Source organism: Martes martes (genome assembly GCF_963455335.1).
Source record: "Martes martes genome assembly, chromosome: 5".
In the NCBI taxonomy this organism is placed as follows: domain Eukaryota; kingdom Metazoa; phylum Chordata; class Mammalia; order Carnivora; family Mustelidae; genus Martes; species Martes martes.
Window position 1 is genome coordinate 63026594 of NC_137892.1, and position 15977 is coordinate 63042570.

Genomic DNA, 15977 nt, shown 5'->3' on the forward strand with positions numbered 1-15977 from the left:
TTATCTTATGTAACTGCAGTACCATTATGGCACCCAAAAAGGTGATATTAATTCAATAATATCATCTAACATATAGTCCATATTCACATTTCTCTGTCTCAAAGATATCTCTTATGTTAGTTTTTGTTTGTTTGTTTCAAATCCAGAATCTAATCAAATTTCACACATTGCATTTGGCTTTAGCTCTTTAATCTCTTTTACTTGGAAGCAGTTCCCATGCCTTTTATACTCATATCTTAGGATTTTTCAAAGAGTCCGGATTTATGTCTTCTTCCTTTCTTTCTCCCTTCCTCCCTGCTTGCTTGCTTGCTTTCTCTCTCCCTCTTTCTCTCTTTCTTTCCTCTCTTATTTATTTTTAAAGTGGAGCCCAACATGGGGCTTGAACTCACAACCCTGAGAGTGAGACCTGAGCTGAGATCGAGACTCAGACGTCCAACCGACTGAGCCAAGCAGGCATACCACATTCTTTCCTAATTAAAAAAATAATAATAAAATAAAAAATTGAAAAAAAGAATGCAGAGAAATGGACTGTTTGTTATTGTTTTCTGTTACCAATGCCTGAGAAAGAGCCTAACTATTGGGCCTACATTCTTTAGTCTAGCAATGTGACTCATTTTATACCAAAAATGTTGATTAAAAGAAGAAATACTATAATGTGTCCATAAAAACAAGGGATGCCAGTATTTAAAACTAGTCAAGAATATGCAGATCATTAAAACTTGATTATCTTTTTCCTGAATCTTCTTAACTATCCAAGAAAATATTAGAATTTTTGAGCTGGAAGAACCTCAGGGGCAAGTTAATTAGCTTGATTGCTTGTATTACCAGTGAGAAACCATAAACTCCAAGAGTCTCTGATTAGCCAGTGTCACACTGCCAGTTAATTGTAGAGATAAGACTAGAGATAAAGTATCTTGATTTTCAACATCCTGTGTCCCTGATTCTTCATCATCTTCTCTACAACCACCTTCTCTTTCCTTCCTTTTTCTCCTTCCTCTGTTGAGCAAACAACAGAACCTTTCAAGAAGACAAATCACTTCTGTATCGTGTATGCCAGAAACTTCTGTTTCTCAATAGCAGCATTACTGACATTTTGGTCTAGATAATTCTTTGTTGCAGGGGCTGCATTGTAGGATGTTTACCAGTATCATGACTTCTACCCATTTGATACCAATAGCACTTCTCCATTTGCGACAATCAGAAATGTCTCTAAACATTGCCAAATGTCCCAGGTTGGAGGTAAGTGTAGAGGGACCCAAAATTGCCTCTGATTGAGAACATTGCCAAATGGTTCTTATTTGGGTGGTGGTTCTTGTTTTAGGTATCAGCTTTCCTTTTTCTCCAGTAAATATGAATTCAAATTTTTCTGTAGTTGTAATCACAACATAGATACAATTTTTATTCTGCCATTTTTACCTAACATTTTGTAATGAGTATTGTTTTTGCCTTGCTAGCAGCCCTGCTCCCCCTTGCAGTATCAGCAGCCCTTCTGGAACTGTTCTTCTCTTACCCCGATCATTTGATTCTAGGGTCCCTCCTTCTGACAAGGTTATGAGTGGGTGACTCAGACCTAACCAGTCGTAATCATTCATCTCCACAGCCACAATAATGACTCTCAGTGATAGGCACATGACCCAAGTTAGGCCAAGCGGTGCATTTTCCTGGGAATTTCCAAGCAGTGTCCTTTCCTGGGAATTTGCTGGAGGAAAGGTTCTACTTTGTGTGGGTTGCTGAACTGTGATTTTGTACAACTGAGGCTCCCTGTAGCTACGTCCTTAGCTTACCCACAGTTTAAGAGAATAAAGTCAACACCGACAGAAAGCAGAGCTGAGGGGCGAAATCCTAGTGGTTCCATTTGAGTCCTTAGATTCACTCATCTTTCAATAAATCTCTTCCCCTACATCCTTTTATTTTCTCATTTATTTTTTTGCTAAATTGGTTTGACAGGTGTTCTTTTGCTTGCAACAAAAATAGTCTTGATTAAGAAAATGGTATTTGTATTTATAATATTTAGTGGCGCATATATCTTCAAGTTGTATTGCCGTGGTTTTCTTGACTGTTCTGCTAACATTGAACCTTAAAGTGATTTGAAATATTTTCTATTATAAATACAGTTTTCTTTTCCAGTTCCTTTTGAATGACTTCTAGTAAATTTTCCATTAGTTTCCTTAAGCATAGGGCTTGGTTTGAATTCTGAACTACAAGATTTAAAATTGAGTGATTTACCACGTAATTGAAGGCCATTTGGTTTTACTTTATCCCCTTTTGCTTTTTTACTTCCATTATAATCATTCCATCTGCGATTATACCAACTGTTGTAGCTCCAGCTGCATGGGCACATTTGAATGCATTAGTGTGTATGTCAGTGGTTTAGGAAATTTTCTATGGTATCATGAAGATTTATTTCCTACCCTTGTAGGGCCTGCTTTATGATTTCTTTTAACTGTTATCCTCAAAAACAATATTGTTCGATTTTAAGCCTTCAGAACTTTACATTCGCTTAAGACATAGAATTACTCTGTCATCCTAATGTCTGTGAAAATAGCTCCAGTTGTTGCATTACCATGAAGTCTGTGTATACTTCATTTACCTGCATACATTCACTTTTCCATATATTAACATCTAGTTCAGATGTCTTCTATGTGATTTTTTATCACTTTGCTCACAATTTGTTTTTACCTTATTATATTTACTCATCTACCTCATATCTCTCAAAAGTAATGCAATAATGGGAATAGTGCCACATTAGAGTCCTATAATAGCCGCAGACTCACCTTCCAGAGACTCATAGGTAGCAACATAATATAAAATATATTAACATCAAATTATTTATAGAAGTATAATTAAAGATAACTTGTAATAGCAAAAGATTAAAAACAAATCAGGGGCACCTGGGTGGCTCAGTGGGTTAAGCCTCTGCCTTCAGCTCAGGTCATGATCTCAGGGTCCTGGGATCGAGTCCCACATCAGGCTTTCTGCTCAGCAGGGAGCCTGCTTCCTCCTCTCTCTCTCTCTGTTTGCCTCTCTGCCTACTTGTGATCTCTCTCTGTCAAATAAATAAAATCTTAAAAAAAAATAAAAACAAATCAAAAGCTCATTGGGGTCCAGTTTTAATGGATTACGATACAGCCATAAAATGGAATGCTATGCAGTTATAAACAAGAGAAGGTGTTTCTATATATTGATATGGTATAATCTCCAAGATATATTACTAAGTATCTGAAGAAGTGGTATAGCAGAGTAATTAGAAGTGTGGACTCTCATGTCCAGTCTAGGTTCAAAGACAGGCTCTCCTATTTATTAGCTGTGTAACTTGTCTCAAGTCCTGTTCCTCAATTTTTTCACCTGTGAAATGAGGATGCTCTTGATAACTACCACACAAGATTCTATTTGGATCAAATGAGTTGATACATGCGTACGCTTAGAACAGTACTTGGCCCATAGTAAAATAATTGAACTACAATGAGATGTGAACAAATGATATTTAAATTATGCAATATTCATAAAATGAAAAATTAAATCTCTGTTAAGGTACTGACATTAAATATTTTCACTGTTACTGCTTTGTGCTGTAGTATTAGGCGTCCTTATCTAGAGGATTGTCTCTTCTATTATTATGATGTTATAATGTCTTCTGCACAAGGCCTGGCGTTTCTTCAAGTGTGTACCCTGCATGATCTCCAGCATGTTCCATGTACAAGGCAAGTTCGACAGGTATTTGTTGATGGAATTAATGAAACACTCAGAATCCTCTCTGCCTATAAATATGATTTCAGAGCTTTAATAATCAGAGAGTAGTTTAGATGTCTGAGAGAGTATATGGGTATAAACGCCTATAATTTCAAAATTGAGGGGCAAGTCCAGAGATTTGGTTACAATAGAAGTTAGGTAGTCTATTTTAGCCCGGAATGGGATTCTGAAAATGTTATTTTCTTTTCCTTTTTAAAAAAATTTTTGTTTTAAATGTGTATGAAAATTAATAGATTTTAGAAGCTTTGAGTCTCAGAAAGATTAGTAAATTGCATGCCTTTGTGGATCTAGCTAATGACAGGGTTGGAGATCAAATCTGGATCCGGCTATTGTTTTTTCAGCCAAAACAGAGTGGCAGGAAGGAAAGTTATATTCCCTGACTTTGTAAGTGAGCCAAAGAGACAGGACGTAAGGGAGGAGATTTCCAGGGCACCTGTCCTTCAGCTGTGCTTCACTTCCCTGAACATATTACCTACTTATTTAACTTTCTTCCAAGCCCCAGGACTGAATAAAAATATTCAGTGTATTAGGAATCTGAGAAAAAGTATAACAGCAAGATAATTTTACATAACTTAAGCCTTTGCCTCTGAGATCAAGGCCATCTAAAGTGCTTAAATAAATTCAGAGAATTATAAGTGGCTTAAAATGTTCCCTTTGTGTTATTAAGTGGTACACTCTCTCCATCCATAGATCATCATTTTTAATACATATTAGTCTTTGCCTGATGTAGGGTTGATCACGTTGCATTTTTTCCAGATCAGTTTCACTATAAAATATAATAAGGAAGTCATGGCATTTTCAAGGCAGAAGTTTGCAGGTATGTACCATTTTAGAAATCCTGAAGTACAAAAATCCCCAAATGCTTAGTAAATTGGAAGATGGCATAAATTCAATTACAGAAGTGTTCTTCATGTTCCAAAATAATTAGTCATGGGGTTTCTTTAAATAGGAGGGCCTGACAACTCATGTTCACTTGGTGAAAGAAACTTCATACTTTATCCGGGAATATTATCCTCTTTAACATGCCAGACTTCCAGAGGGATATGTATCAGAGAGTGAGGCATAACTTAATTAAACAAATCAGCTGTCTCTATCAATTCTGTAACCAATGAGGATGGGGAGTGGGAAGAGGTGCCATATTAGATTGGGTGCGGACGAAAGACATCTCTGAATAAGAATAGATGATATTTGAGCTAATACCTGAATAGAATAAAACCTAAATAAAGCTCAGAGAGACAGAGTTTGGAAGACCCACTGGAAGAATATTCCTGGAGAAAACTCAGCAAGTAAGGTCTCTTAGGTTAGAGCAAGCATGGTGGATCAAGGAACAGAAAGACCAGACTGCCTAAAGTGTAGTATTCCAGGGAAAGTGTGTCTCAGTGAAGGCAAGAGGTACAAATGAGGGCCAGTTGAAATAGAACCATGGTACGTGCATGTAAATTCCTTACCTTGGAACTTGAAACACTTTAAGAGCTCAATAAATGAAAACTCTTAGTTATTAGAGATCATACTACTGTTTTATTCATAATTCAAATTTAACTATTTTTTAAATAGGAGTAGAATTAATCCTTACAATAAATTCAAACAAACACTTAGAAAATACGCTTATTTTTTTAGCTTCATGTCTTCACTAACTTTGTAAAATGTCAGTTCCATTTAAAACCATAAGAAGAATGGGGCACCTGGGTGGCTCAGTGGGTTGGGCCTCTTCCTTCGGCGCAGGTCATGATCCCAGGGTCCTGGGATCGAGCCCCGCATGGGGCTCTCTGCTCAGCAGGGAGTCTGCTTCTCCTCTCTCTCTGCCTTCCTCTCTGCCTACTTGTGATCTCTGTCAAGTAAATAAATAAAATCTTAAAAAAAAACCATAAGAAGAGTAATTTTCTAACTGTAAAGGAGGCTAAAACCATTTGTATAGAATTTATTGTATTATAAATATTTGTTTATTGTTTCTATAATCAGTCATGGGGTTTCAGATTTGTGCTAAGAGGCTTTCTTACCCCATTTCTCAGTAATGATACTCTTTCTTCAATCCTGAAAATAGTTTCCTAAAATTCATTCAGTTTTTGTGGTTTATTTTTAGCTAACCTGGAATTCATTTTTTGGTATTATGTTAGAGATTGTGATAGGCAAAATGATGACTCCCAGATTTATACAAATCCTAATTCCTGTAAATTATGAAAAGAGGGAGTTTCAAGAAGGCAATGTGAAGACAGGGAGAGAGAGATTTCACGATGTTTGCTGCTGGCCTTGAAAATGAAAGAAGGGGCCAAGAGCCAAGGAATGAAAGGAATGTAGCTCTAGAAGCTGGAAAAGATAAGGAAGGACAGATCTCCCTTCCAGCTTCTAGAAGGAGTGGCCCAGCCCATACCTTAGATTGTGTACCTTGATTTCAAATTCTGGACTCCAGAACTGTAAGGGAATACATTTATGCTGTTTCAAGCCATGAAATTTGTGATTATTCATTATATCAGTCATTGGAAACTAATACAGAAATCTAGTTTTCCTTCATGATGCTATACTTTTCTTTTCCAAAAAAAATTTTTTTTTGGTTTAAAAACTGCACTTATTCTTCCAGATGAACTTTAGATTCAATTTGTCTAGTAAAAAAAAAAAAATTGAATTTTGATTGAACGTGCATTAAATATGTGAATATTTCTATTCAGAAATACAGACTCTCCTTCCAGGTCTCCCCTCTCCCCTATATTTAAACTATAAAATTTTATAGTTATTCTTCACTTAGCTCTTATACATTTCTTAAGGCTTGTTTCTAAAGCCTTATTTGTTGCTACTGTGGAATAGGATCATTTTAAGAATTCCCTTTATCTATTTTACCCATCCCCCCACCTACCTCCCTTCTGGCAACCACTAGTTTGTTCTCTACATTTAAGAGCCTAGGGTTTTTTTTTCTTTTTTCTTCATTTGTTTTGTTTCTTAAATTCTACATATGAGTGAAATCATATGATATCTTTCTTTTTTTTTTTTTTTACTTATTTCACTTAGCATTATATCCTATAGATCCATTCATGTTTTTGCAAAAGATAAGATGTCATTCTTTTTTATGGCTGAGTAATATTCATACATACACACACAGACACACAGACACACACACACACACACACACACATATATATATGTACTAAATCTTATTTCATTCATTCATTAGTCAATGGACATTTGGGTTCTTTTCCATAATTTCGCTATTGTTGATAATGTTGTTATAAATACAGGAGTGCAGATATCTTTTTGAATTAGTATTTTTGTGTTTTTTTTTGGGTAAATACCAAGTAGAGGAATTCCTGGATCATATAGTAACTCTATTTTTAATTTTTTGAGGAACCTCCATACTGCTTTCCACAGTGGTTGCCCCAGTTTGCATTCCCACCAACAGTGCAAGAGGGTTCTTTTTCTTTTTTCTCTATATCCTTGCCAATACCTGTTGTATCTTGAGTTTTTTATTTTAGCCATTCTGACAGGTATGAAGTAAGATCTCATTGTGGTTTCGATTTGCTTTTCCCTGATGATGAGTACTATTTAGCATCTTTTCATGTATTTGTCCGTCATCTCGGTGTCTTCTTTGGAGAAATGTCTATTCAGGTCCTCCACCCACTTTTATTTATTTATTTTTTAAAAGATCATATTTATTTATTTGAGAGAGAGAGTCAGTGAGAGAGAGTAGAGCAGGAGGGAGGGGCAGAGAGAAAAGCAGCCTCCACACTTAGCCGGGAGCCCAACACGGGACTCTGTTCCAGGACTCTGGGATCATGACCTGAGCTGAAGACAGACACTTAACTGACTGAGCCACCCAGGAACCCCCAAGCCTGAATTTGTTAATACCCCCCCAAAACCACAAAAACAAAAAACAAAAAAGAGCTACAGACTTTCTAAATAAAATACTAGATAAATATTAAGTGAAAACACAAAATTACCCAGTCAGCTTTATTATGTAATAACTGAATTTTTCAACATTAAAATTCTTACTATATTTATTATTATATAATTGTATTATATACATAATAGACATTGGAAATGCAATTCATAACACTTTATCAGCTCTTTTTTTATTACCTTTTTTATTTTAAAGATTTTATTTATTTATTTGACAGAGATCACAAGTAGGCAGAGGCAGGAAGAGAGAGAGGAAGGGAAGCAGGCTCCCCGCTGAGCAGAGAGCCTGATGCGGGGGCTCAATCCCAGGACCCCGGGATCACGACCTGAGCCAAAGGCAGAGGCTTTAACCCACTGAGCCACCCACGTGACCCTTAACAGCTCTTTTGATTTAAAGAAGTACTCAATAACATAGAAATAGAAATATTTTTACCATTTTTATGCATATACAAAGTGATGTACATATAGATTATGTTAAAATGCTTCCACAAAATATGCAAAGTAGAACACACATCACATTTAATATTGAAATACTGAAGATACTACAATTGAATTCAGAAAAAGGACAATTATTTCTATTACCACCATAACCATTTAACACTGTTCTGTATATTCTAGTTAATGCAATAAGACAAGAAAAATAAATAAGAAAAATAAGTACTGCAAAAGAAAATAAAGATTATAATATTTATAGATGATATAATTGTCCTGTTGGAAAATCCAAGAGAAAAATTATTAGACCTTTAAATTGATTCATCAGAGTGACCACAGAGAAAATCCAATAGCACTTCTAGGCATAAATAATATATAATTAGAAAATGTAGGGGTGCCTGAGTGGTTCAGTTTGTTAGGCATCTGTCTCTTGGTTTTGGCTCACATCATGATCTCAGGGTCATGAGATCAAGTCCTGTGACAGACTCTGCACTGGGCATGGAGCTTGCTTAGGAGTCTCTCTTGCCCTCTCTCTTTGCCCCAGCCCTCTGTCTAAAATCACAACAACAACAACAACAACAACAATAATAAATTTGTTAAAAAAGAAAATGTAATTTTAAAAAGATCACATAACTAGAACAAATAATCCTAAAATTTGTATGGAACCACAAAAGACCTCGAATAGCCAAAGCTACTTGAAAAAGAACTAAGCTGGAGGTATCACAATCCCAGATTTCAAGATATACTACAAAAATGTAGTAATCAAAACAGTACATACAATACTGACACAAAAACAGATAAATGGATTAATAGAGTAGAATAGAGAGTCTAGAAATAAACCCACACTTACATTGTCAATTAATCTACAACAGAAGAGGCAAGAATATACAATAAGTAAAAGACAGTTTCTTCAATACATGGTGCTAGTTACATGCAAAAGAATGAAACTGGACCACTTTCTTACACCATACACAAAAATAAACTCAAAATGGATTGAAGATTGAGCCGCCTGGGTGGCTCAGTCAGTTAAGCATCCAAAACTCTTGATTTCAGCTCTGGTCATGATCTCAGTGTTGTGAGATTGACCCCCATGTCAGGCTCCACACTGGGCATGGGGCCTATTTGGAATTCTCCCTCTTCCCCTGTCCTCTGCTTGCACATGCACTTGCTTCTCTCTCCCTCTAAAAATAAATAAATAAATAAATAAATAAATAAAAACAAAAATAAAAATTAAATAAAAAATGGATTGAAGACTTAATGTGAGACATGAAACCGTAAAAGTCCTAGAAGAAAACACAGGCAGTAATTTCTTGGACATAGGTCTTAGCGACATTTTTCTAGATATGTTTCCCAGTGAGTGGAGGGGGGTGCCTGGGTGGCTCAGTTGGTTAAGCATCCTGGGATCAAGATGTGTGTTGGGCTCTCTGCTCAGTAGCGAGTCTGTCTGCTTCTCCCTTTCCCTCTGCGCTTCCCCAGCTAGTGCTCTCACGTTATCTCTATCTTTCTCGCTTTCACTCTTCCTCTATCTCAAATAAATAAATAAAATCTTTAAAAAATATAGAGGCTTGGGTATTAGTCATGCTAGTCTTACAGAATGAATTCGAAAGTACTTTGTCTTTTTCTTTTTTGAAAGTCAGTAATAGTTTAAAATAACAGAAATAACAAGCTCCTTATAGACCTAATAGAATTGCATTGGTTTAGTTCCTTTTTGGTTATAGAATTCTGTCTTTCAACTTTTTCTGTAATTATTTCATCTATTCAGGTTTTCTACAACTTTTGGAATCAATTTTTATAACTTAGACTTTCCTAGAAAATAATGAGTAAAGGTTAACATTCACTATCTATAATAATATAATATAATGTGCCTATCAACCAAAAAGATGGATAACCCACTTAAAAATAAGCAAATACCAAGTCTGCATAATTAACAGAAGAAACATTTGGTTGGCCATTTAATATATGATTTAACTCCATCATATCTAGGGCAATCATATATCTATGTTTGCCTGGAAACGTCCTGGTTTATATGTGCTCTTCCAGGAAAATTATGATTTGTATCACCTTTTAGTTTCAGAAGTTTCCTTAGAAGTTCCTCCTAGCTCTGCTTATTCATCCCTCTTCTCCCCTGTGCAACCCCTGGCAAGTTTCTAAGTTTTAGTCTTAGAAGTTTGCTAGCACCATGTGTTGAAGACACACTAAATTATATCGTCTCCCTACTTAAAATAAACAGAATGAAAGTTTAAATAATAATGAGGGTTTTATTTATTTTTGCCAATCAGATTAACAAACATTAAAAAAATTTATAATATGCATCACTGGAAATGGTATAGTAAAACAGGGTAACAGTGGAAGAGATAATTGGTACCCTCTTTTGGGGCTATAAACTTGGCAATATCTATTAAAGTTTTAACTGTGCATGTCACTTAATCTAACCATCGCCTTGCAGATTCTTAACTTCTGGAAATATTGATGCTACTGTACAATAACATGTATGGGTGAAGTTGTATATGTTGCTGACTAAATAAAAGAAGTTACGCTTATAAAATGAATATTATGTTATTGTTTAAAACAATGAGGTGATTATATCAGTATGGAAAGATTTCTATAATGTATCAAGAGAAAAAATTAAGGTACAAATATATAATCCAAAACATATTAAGAGAAGATATACATAATATGTATATATAATATGTATGTATATACTAATATATTATACATTATAATATATACATTAATATATTACACATAATAAATTAAGAGAAAAAATTAAGACACAAAATGGTATTATGGTTTAAGTTGACATTTGGCAAAATATACACATATACAGTTTGTTTTTCTATGCTTAGAAAACAAGTTTGAAAATATACACACCAAACTTAATGCCCATTATCATGAGAGTTTAGTTGAATAGAAACTAAAATGAAAGAATTCAATAAAAATTTTGTTAAATGCTAAGGGAAAAATCATTTTTGAAAAAACATAGTCTACTCAACAGTAATCCTGAAATACTGTATATGCTGGTAGAAAATAGAAAATTTGGTTTCGACTTGGTAACATGCATCCAAGGATAATCCTTTGTTTTTATTAGAGCTGATGTTTCTTCCGGTTGGAAGCATGACCTTTTTCCTCTGTCAAAAGCCTCATAACTATATAAAAGGTTTTGGAATTCTGAAGAGACAGGAAACAGTAGATGGCAAACTAAGTAGTTACTATTTTTATATTTCTAGATTATAGCATTTAGTATCTTTCTACAGGAAGTGTCCTCAAGTCTTTGTTTACTTTTTTAGTAATAAAAGGAAGTTTTATCTGTTTTCCCAAGGAATATATGCTTTATATCTTATACAAAATAATCTAGAGAAGAGAAAAAGAAAGTTACCCAATCACCATTTTGAGGAACTTATAACCATAATACCTACACCATTCAAGGTCAAATATATTATAGATCAATCTCCTGCATGAATAAATATTACCGAATAAAATGTCAGCAAGTAAAATCAACCAGTAAATTAAAAATGACAGATTGAAGAATAAAGAACTTCAAATCTATTAGAAAAGCAAATTACTGAATGTAATATTGGGTAAATATGTTCATGTTCAATTCCTAGAAAATAAAATGCAAGTGGAATGATAATTATATAAAAATACTTAAATTAATTATGACCATGAATATGAAAATTACAAAAATAATATTCATATCTATCATACTGATGAGAAAAACTTTTTAGAAATCCAAATGTTGGTGAGAATGTGAGGAAAGATCTTTTTCTTTAAAAGATTTATTTATCTGAGAGAGAGAAAGAGTGGAGGAGGGGGCAGAGGGAGAGGGAGAAAGACTCTTTTTTTAAAAAATTTAATTTATTTATTTGGCAGAGAGAGAGAGCACGAGAAGGGGGAGGGTCAGAGGGAGAAGCAGACTCTCCGCTGAGTAGGAGCCGGATGTGGGGCTCTATCCTGGAACTCTAGGATCATGACCTCAGCCAAAGGCAGATGTTTAACTGACTGAGCCCCCCAGGCACCCCATGACAGGGAGAGAGAGACTTTTTTTTTTTTTTTAAGATTTTATTTATTTGAGAGTGAGCAAGAGAAAGAGGGCATGAGTGGGGAGGAGGGACAGAGGGAGAGGTAGAAGCAGACTCCCTGCTGAGCAGGGAGCCTGATGTGGGGCTCAAACCTAGGACCCTAAGATCGTAAGCTGAGCAGAAAGCAGATGCATAACCGACTGAGTCACCCAGGTGCCCCAGGGAGAGAGAGTCTTAAGCAGACTCCCTGCTGGATCTCATGACCCTGAGACTGCAACCTGAGCCAACCTGAGCCAACCAAGAGTTGGACCTTTAACCAACTGGGCCACCTAGGTGCCCAGGAAAGATCTTTTATAAACTGCTGTGGGACGGTGAACTACTAAAATCATATTAGAAAAAGACTTAGGCTATTCAGTAAAGGTGCATGTAATCTACAACCAAGAAATTCTACACGCAGATATATATGCCAGAGATTCTCTAGAGTATGTATCAATCTCCTCATTTTACAGATACAGGAAACCAAAGCTAGCTTCTTTTACTATTAAATGAATTATATATGTAAATCACTTCTGTGCTTAGTACATATTAAGCCATCTATTAAGTATATCTATGATTATCATCATTATCATCATCAGGAATAATCGGCAATAGGTAGTTACGTAAATTGATCAATATCATCAATATTGACATATAACAAATTTCATCATTGCATTTCTGGAGGGGTATTTTATTTTATTTTACTTTTAAAGATTTTATTCATTTATTTGTTGAGATAGAGTGTGAGTGAGAGAGCAGCAGAGGGAGAGGGAGCAGCAGACTCCCCACTGAGTAGGAAGCCTGGTATGAGGCTCTATCCCAGGACCCAGAGATAATGACTTGAACTGAAGGCAGCTGTTTAACCAACTGAGTCCCCTGGGCTCCTTGGAGGGGTATTTTAATAGCTGAAAGAAAAACCTGCTAAGTTTTGTCTATACTATGAAGCTGGGAGGATGTTCCCTCCTCTCCAACTGAAGACTCAGTCATGGTCATGGGTACTTACACAGTAACAGTGTAGCTTTATTTTTTAAATTTATTTTCATTTGTTAAATTAAGACTTTTTTTTTTTTTTAGCACTTTTAGGTTTACAGCAAAACTGAGAGGAAAGTACAGAGATTTTCCATGTACTCCCTACCCTCCCACACGCATAGTCTTCCCCATTATCAACATCCTCCACCAAAGTGCTACATTTGTTACAGTTGATGAACCTACACTGACACATCATTATCACCCAAAGTCAACTAGTTTACATTTGGGTTTACTCTTGGTGTTGAGCATTCTCTGGTGTGGACAAATGTATAATGACATATATCTATTATAATGGTATGGTACAGGGGTATTTTCATTGCCCTAAAAATTCCTCCTCGCTCTGCTTATTCATCCCTCCTCCCCTCTCTCCAACCCCTGGCAACCACTGATGTTTTCACTGTCTCTATAGTTCGCTTTTTCCAAAATGTTATACAGTTGGAATCATACTGTATGTAGCTTTTTCAGATTTGCTTCTCTTACCTAGTAATGTACACTTACGTTTGCCCTATGTCTTCTCATGGCTTGATACTGCCTTTCTTTTTAGCACTGTATAGTATTATTGTCTGGATGGGCCACAGTTTACTTATTCATTCACTTACTGAAGGGCACTTTGATTGCTTCCAAGTTTTGGTAATTACAAATGATGCTTTTAAAAACATCCATGTGCAGGTTTTTGTGTGGGTATATTTTTTAAATAAATATTTTTTAAGATTTTATTTATTTATTTGCCAGAGAGAGAGAGAGCACACACACAAGCAGGCAGAGTGGCAGGCAGAGGCAGAGAGAGAAGCAGGGTCTTGGCTGAGCAAGGATCCTGATGTGGGACTCCATTCCAGGACCCTGGGATCATGACCTGAGCCGAAGGCAGCAGCCCAACCCACTGAGCCACCCAGGCATCCCGCGTGGGTATATTTTTTAACCCCTTTGGGTAAATGCCAAGGGGTGCTATTGCAGGGTTGTATGATAGGAATAACTTTAATTTTATAAGAAACTGACAAATTGTCTTCCAAATGACAGTACCACTTTGCATTCCTAACAGTAACGAGTGAGATTTCCTACTGTGCCACATTTAGCATATTAGTGTTGCAGATTTTGGTTATATTAACAGGTGTGCAATGGTATTTCATAATTTTCTGTGTGGCCTTTTGAGGAGTTGACCCTTGAACAGGCTCCACCCTCCTCCTAGAGTGGCTGGGCCCCCTGTCTGTGTTGCACTGGACTTCTGACAGTTTCTGGCCCCTGGGTCTCCAGGTTTCAACGCCTGCCCAGAGGGAGAAAGAACAGGGAAAGATAAGGAAGGCTGAAATTTTTCTGAGCCAGCAGCCTGGGGAGATTATGCCTGGAAAGAGGCTTTATCAAGTGCTACTATGGGGCCAGGCAACATTCAGTGCAACATCCCTGATAGATGTTGGGGAGTGCTAACAGTGAGAAAGAGGTAAAGACGCGTGCAGATGATACACCACTCCAGGCACCCTATGTGGCTCTGTTTTATTTATGGTAGCCAGAGGCCAGTGGGAAGAACTCCTTTAGCTCCTGGGAACTGCTGGCTACTGGATTTTCATTCAAAGCTTTCAGTGGAACGAACACTTGTCAGTGGATCCCCAAAGGCACAATCTGGAGAGGTTTCCTCAAAGTGGAGAGATTTGGGAGAGGGCTTCGTGGTGACAGTTGTGAATGTAGGGCTGGAGGAAGAAGAGTAGAAATTTGCTCACAAAAGGAAAAGCAATCGTCAGGGATTTAGGAAACTTGATCAGGTGTGTTAATTAACATTTCAGAAGAAGTCTGAATGCTACTGGTTTACAGGAAGAGTCAGGTAAAAGTGACCGGGCTCGGGAGCAAAACAGACACAAGCGCTTATTTCTCAACAAAACAAAACAAAACAAAACAAAACAAAACAAAACAAAAAAAAACCTTTAAAACCCGAGAGGCCCAGCTCGTTCCGCCCACGACCTCCCTTCCGCACCGGGTCAGGGCCTCTCAGTCACTTCAAAAACCCGGAGAAAGTAAATCCAGTCAGGCCCTGGAGAGGCCGATGGTGGGCTCCGGCCAGCCTGCGCACTGGGCATGCGCAGGGGGTGGGCCGCCAGGTCGGCTTAGGGAGCCGTGACGAGTCCGGAAGCGGCTGCGCGCGCCCCTCCGCTCGAGAAGTAGTTTTGTTCCTCTTCCTCGGCACTGGAGCTCTTCAGAGAGAACCCTCGGCAGGACCAACCAGACCCCGGCCAGCACCGTAGCAATGTCCAGCAACAGCTTCGCTTACAATGAGCAGTCCGGAGGAGGGGAGGCGACGGAACTGGGTCAGGAGGCGACTTCAACCATTTCCCCCTCAGGCGCCTTCGGCCTCTTTAGCAGCGATTTGAAGAAGTGAGAAGAAAGGTTTCGGGTGTGGGGGCGAGACTGAGGAGCTGGGGACCCGGGAGGAGCGGGCACCGGGCTGAGCTCCCGGGAGAAGGGTGAAGTAGCCCTGGGACCGTACTGGGGCCGGCGGTAACGCTTCCCTCTCGGGGGTGGGGCTGGGTCGGGTCATCGGGGAGTGGTGGGAGTCGTTGGAGAGTTTGGGGTGAGTGTGTGTAGGGGTCTCTCGTAGTTTTCAAACTTTAGTGAGAAAAGAACTGTTTGCAGAGCTTCAGGTCTCATTCCTAAGGACTCTGATTGAGTTAGTCTGGGCTGGGGCACAGGAATCTGAGTTGTGAACAAACACTTCTACCTAATTTAATATTTGCTGGGTCAAGCTTGGAGAATGGGCGTGTTATGGTGAAAGAGGTGTTTGGGGGAGTTAGGGCGCGTTAGAGTGTTTTTTGCTTATGGGAAACTGTTCTCTGGCCGTGG

General features: G+C 37.6%; 1 protein-coding gene and 1 pseudogene across 2 annotated transcripts in view; one reads left to right on the forward strand and one right to left on the reverse strand.

Annotated features, from left to right (window-relative positions):
* LOC308342884 (large ribosomal subunit protein uL23-like) overlaps positions 1-15977 on the reverse strand; it is a 1151147-nt pseudogene that overhangs the window by 628891 nt on the left and 506279 nt on the right. The gene's annotated exons all lie outside the window — the stretch shown is intronic.
* AP3B1 (adaptor related protein complex 3 subunit beta 1) overlaps positions 15218-15977 on the forward strand; it is a 282043-nt gene continuing 281283 nt past the window's right edge. Inside the window, exon 1 of the mRNA XM_080804718.1 lies at positions 15218-15512. Coding sequence (XP_080660844.1) covers positions 15385-15512 — 128 coding nt within the window. The 5' untranslated portion in view covers positions 15218-15384. The remainder of the gene's footprint in view (positions 15513-15977) is intronic.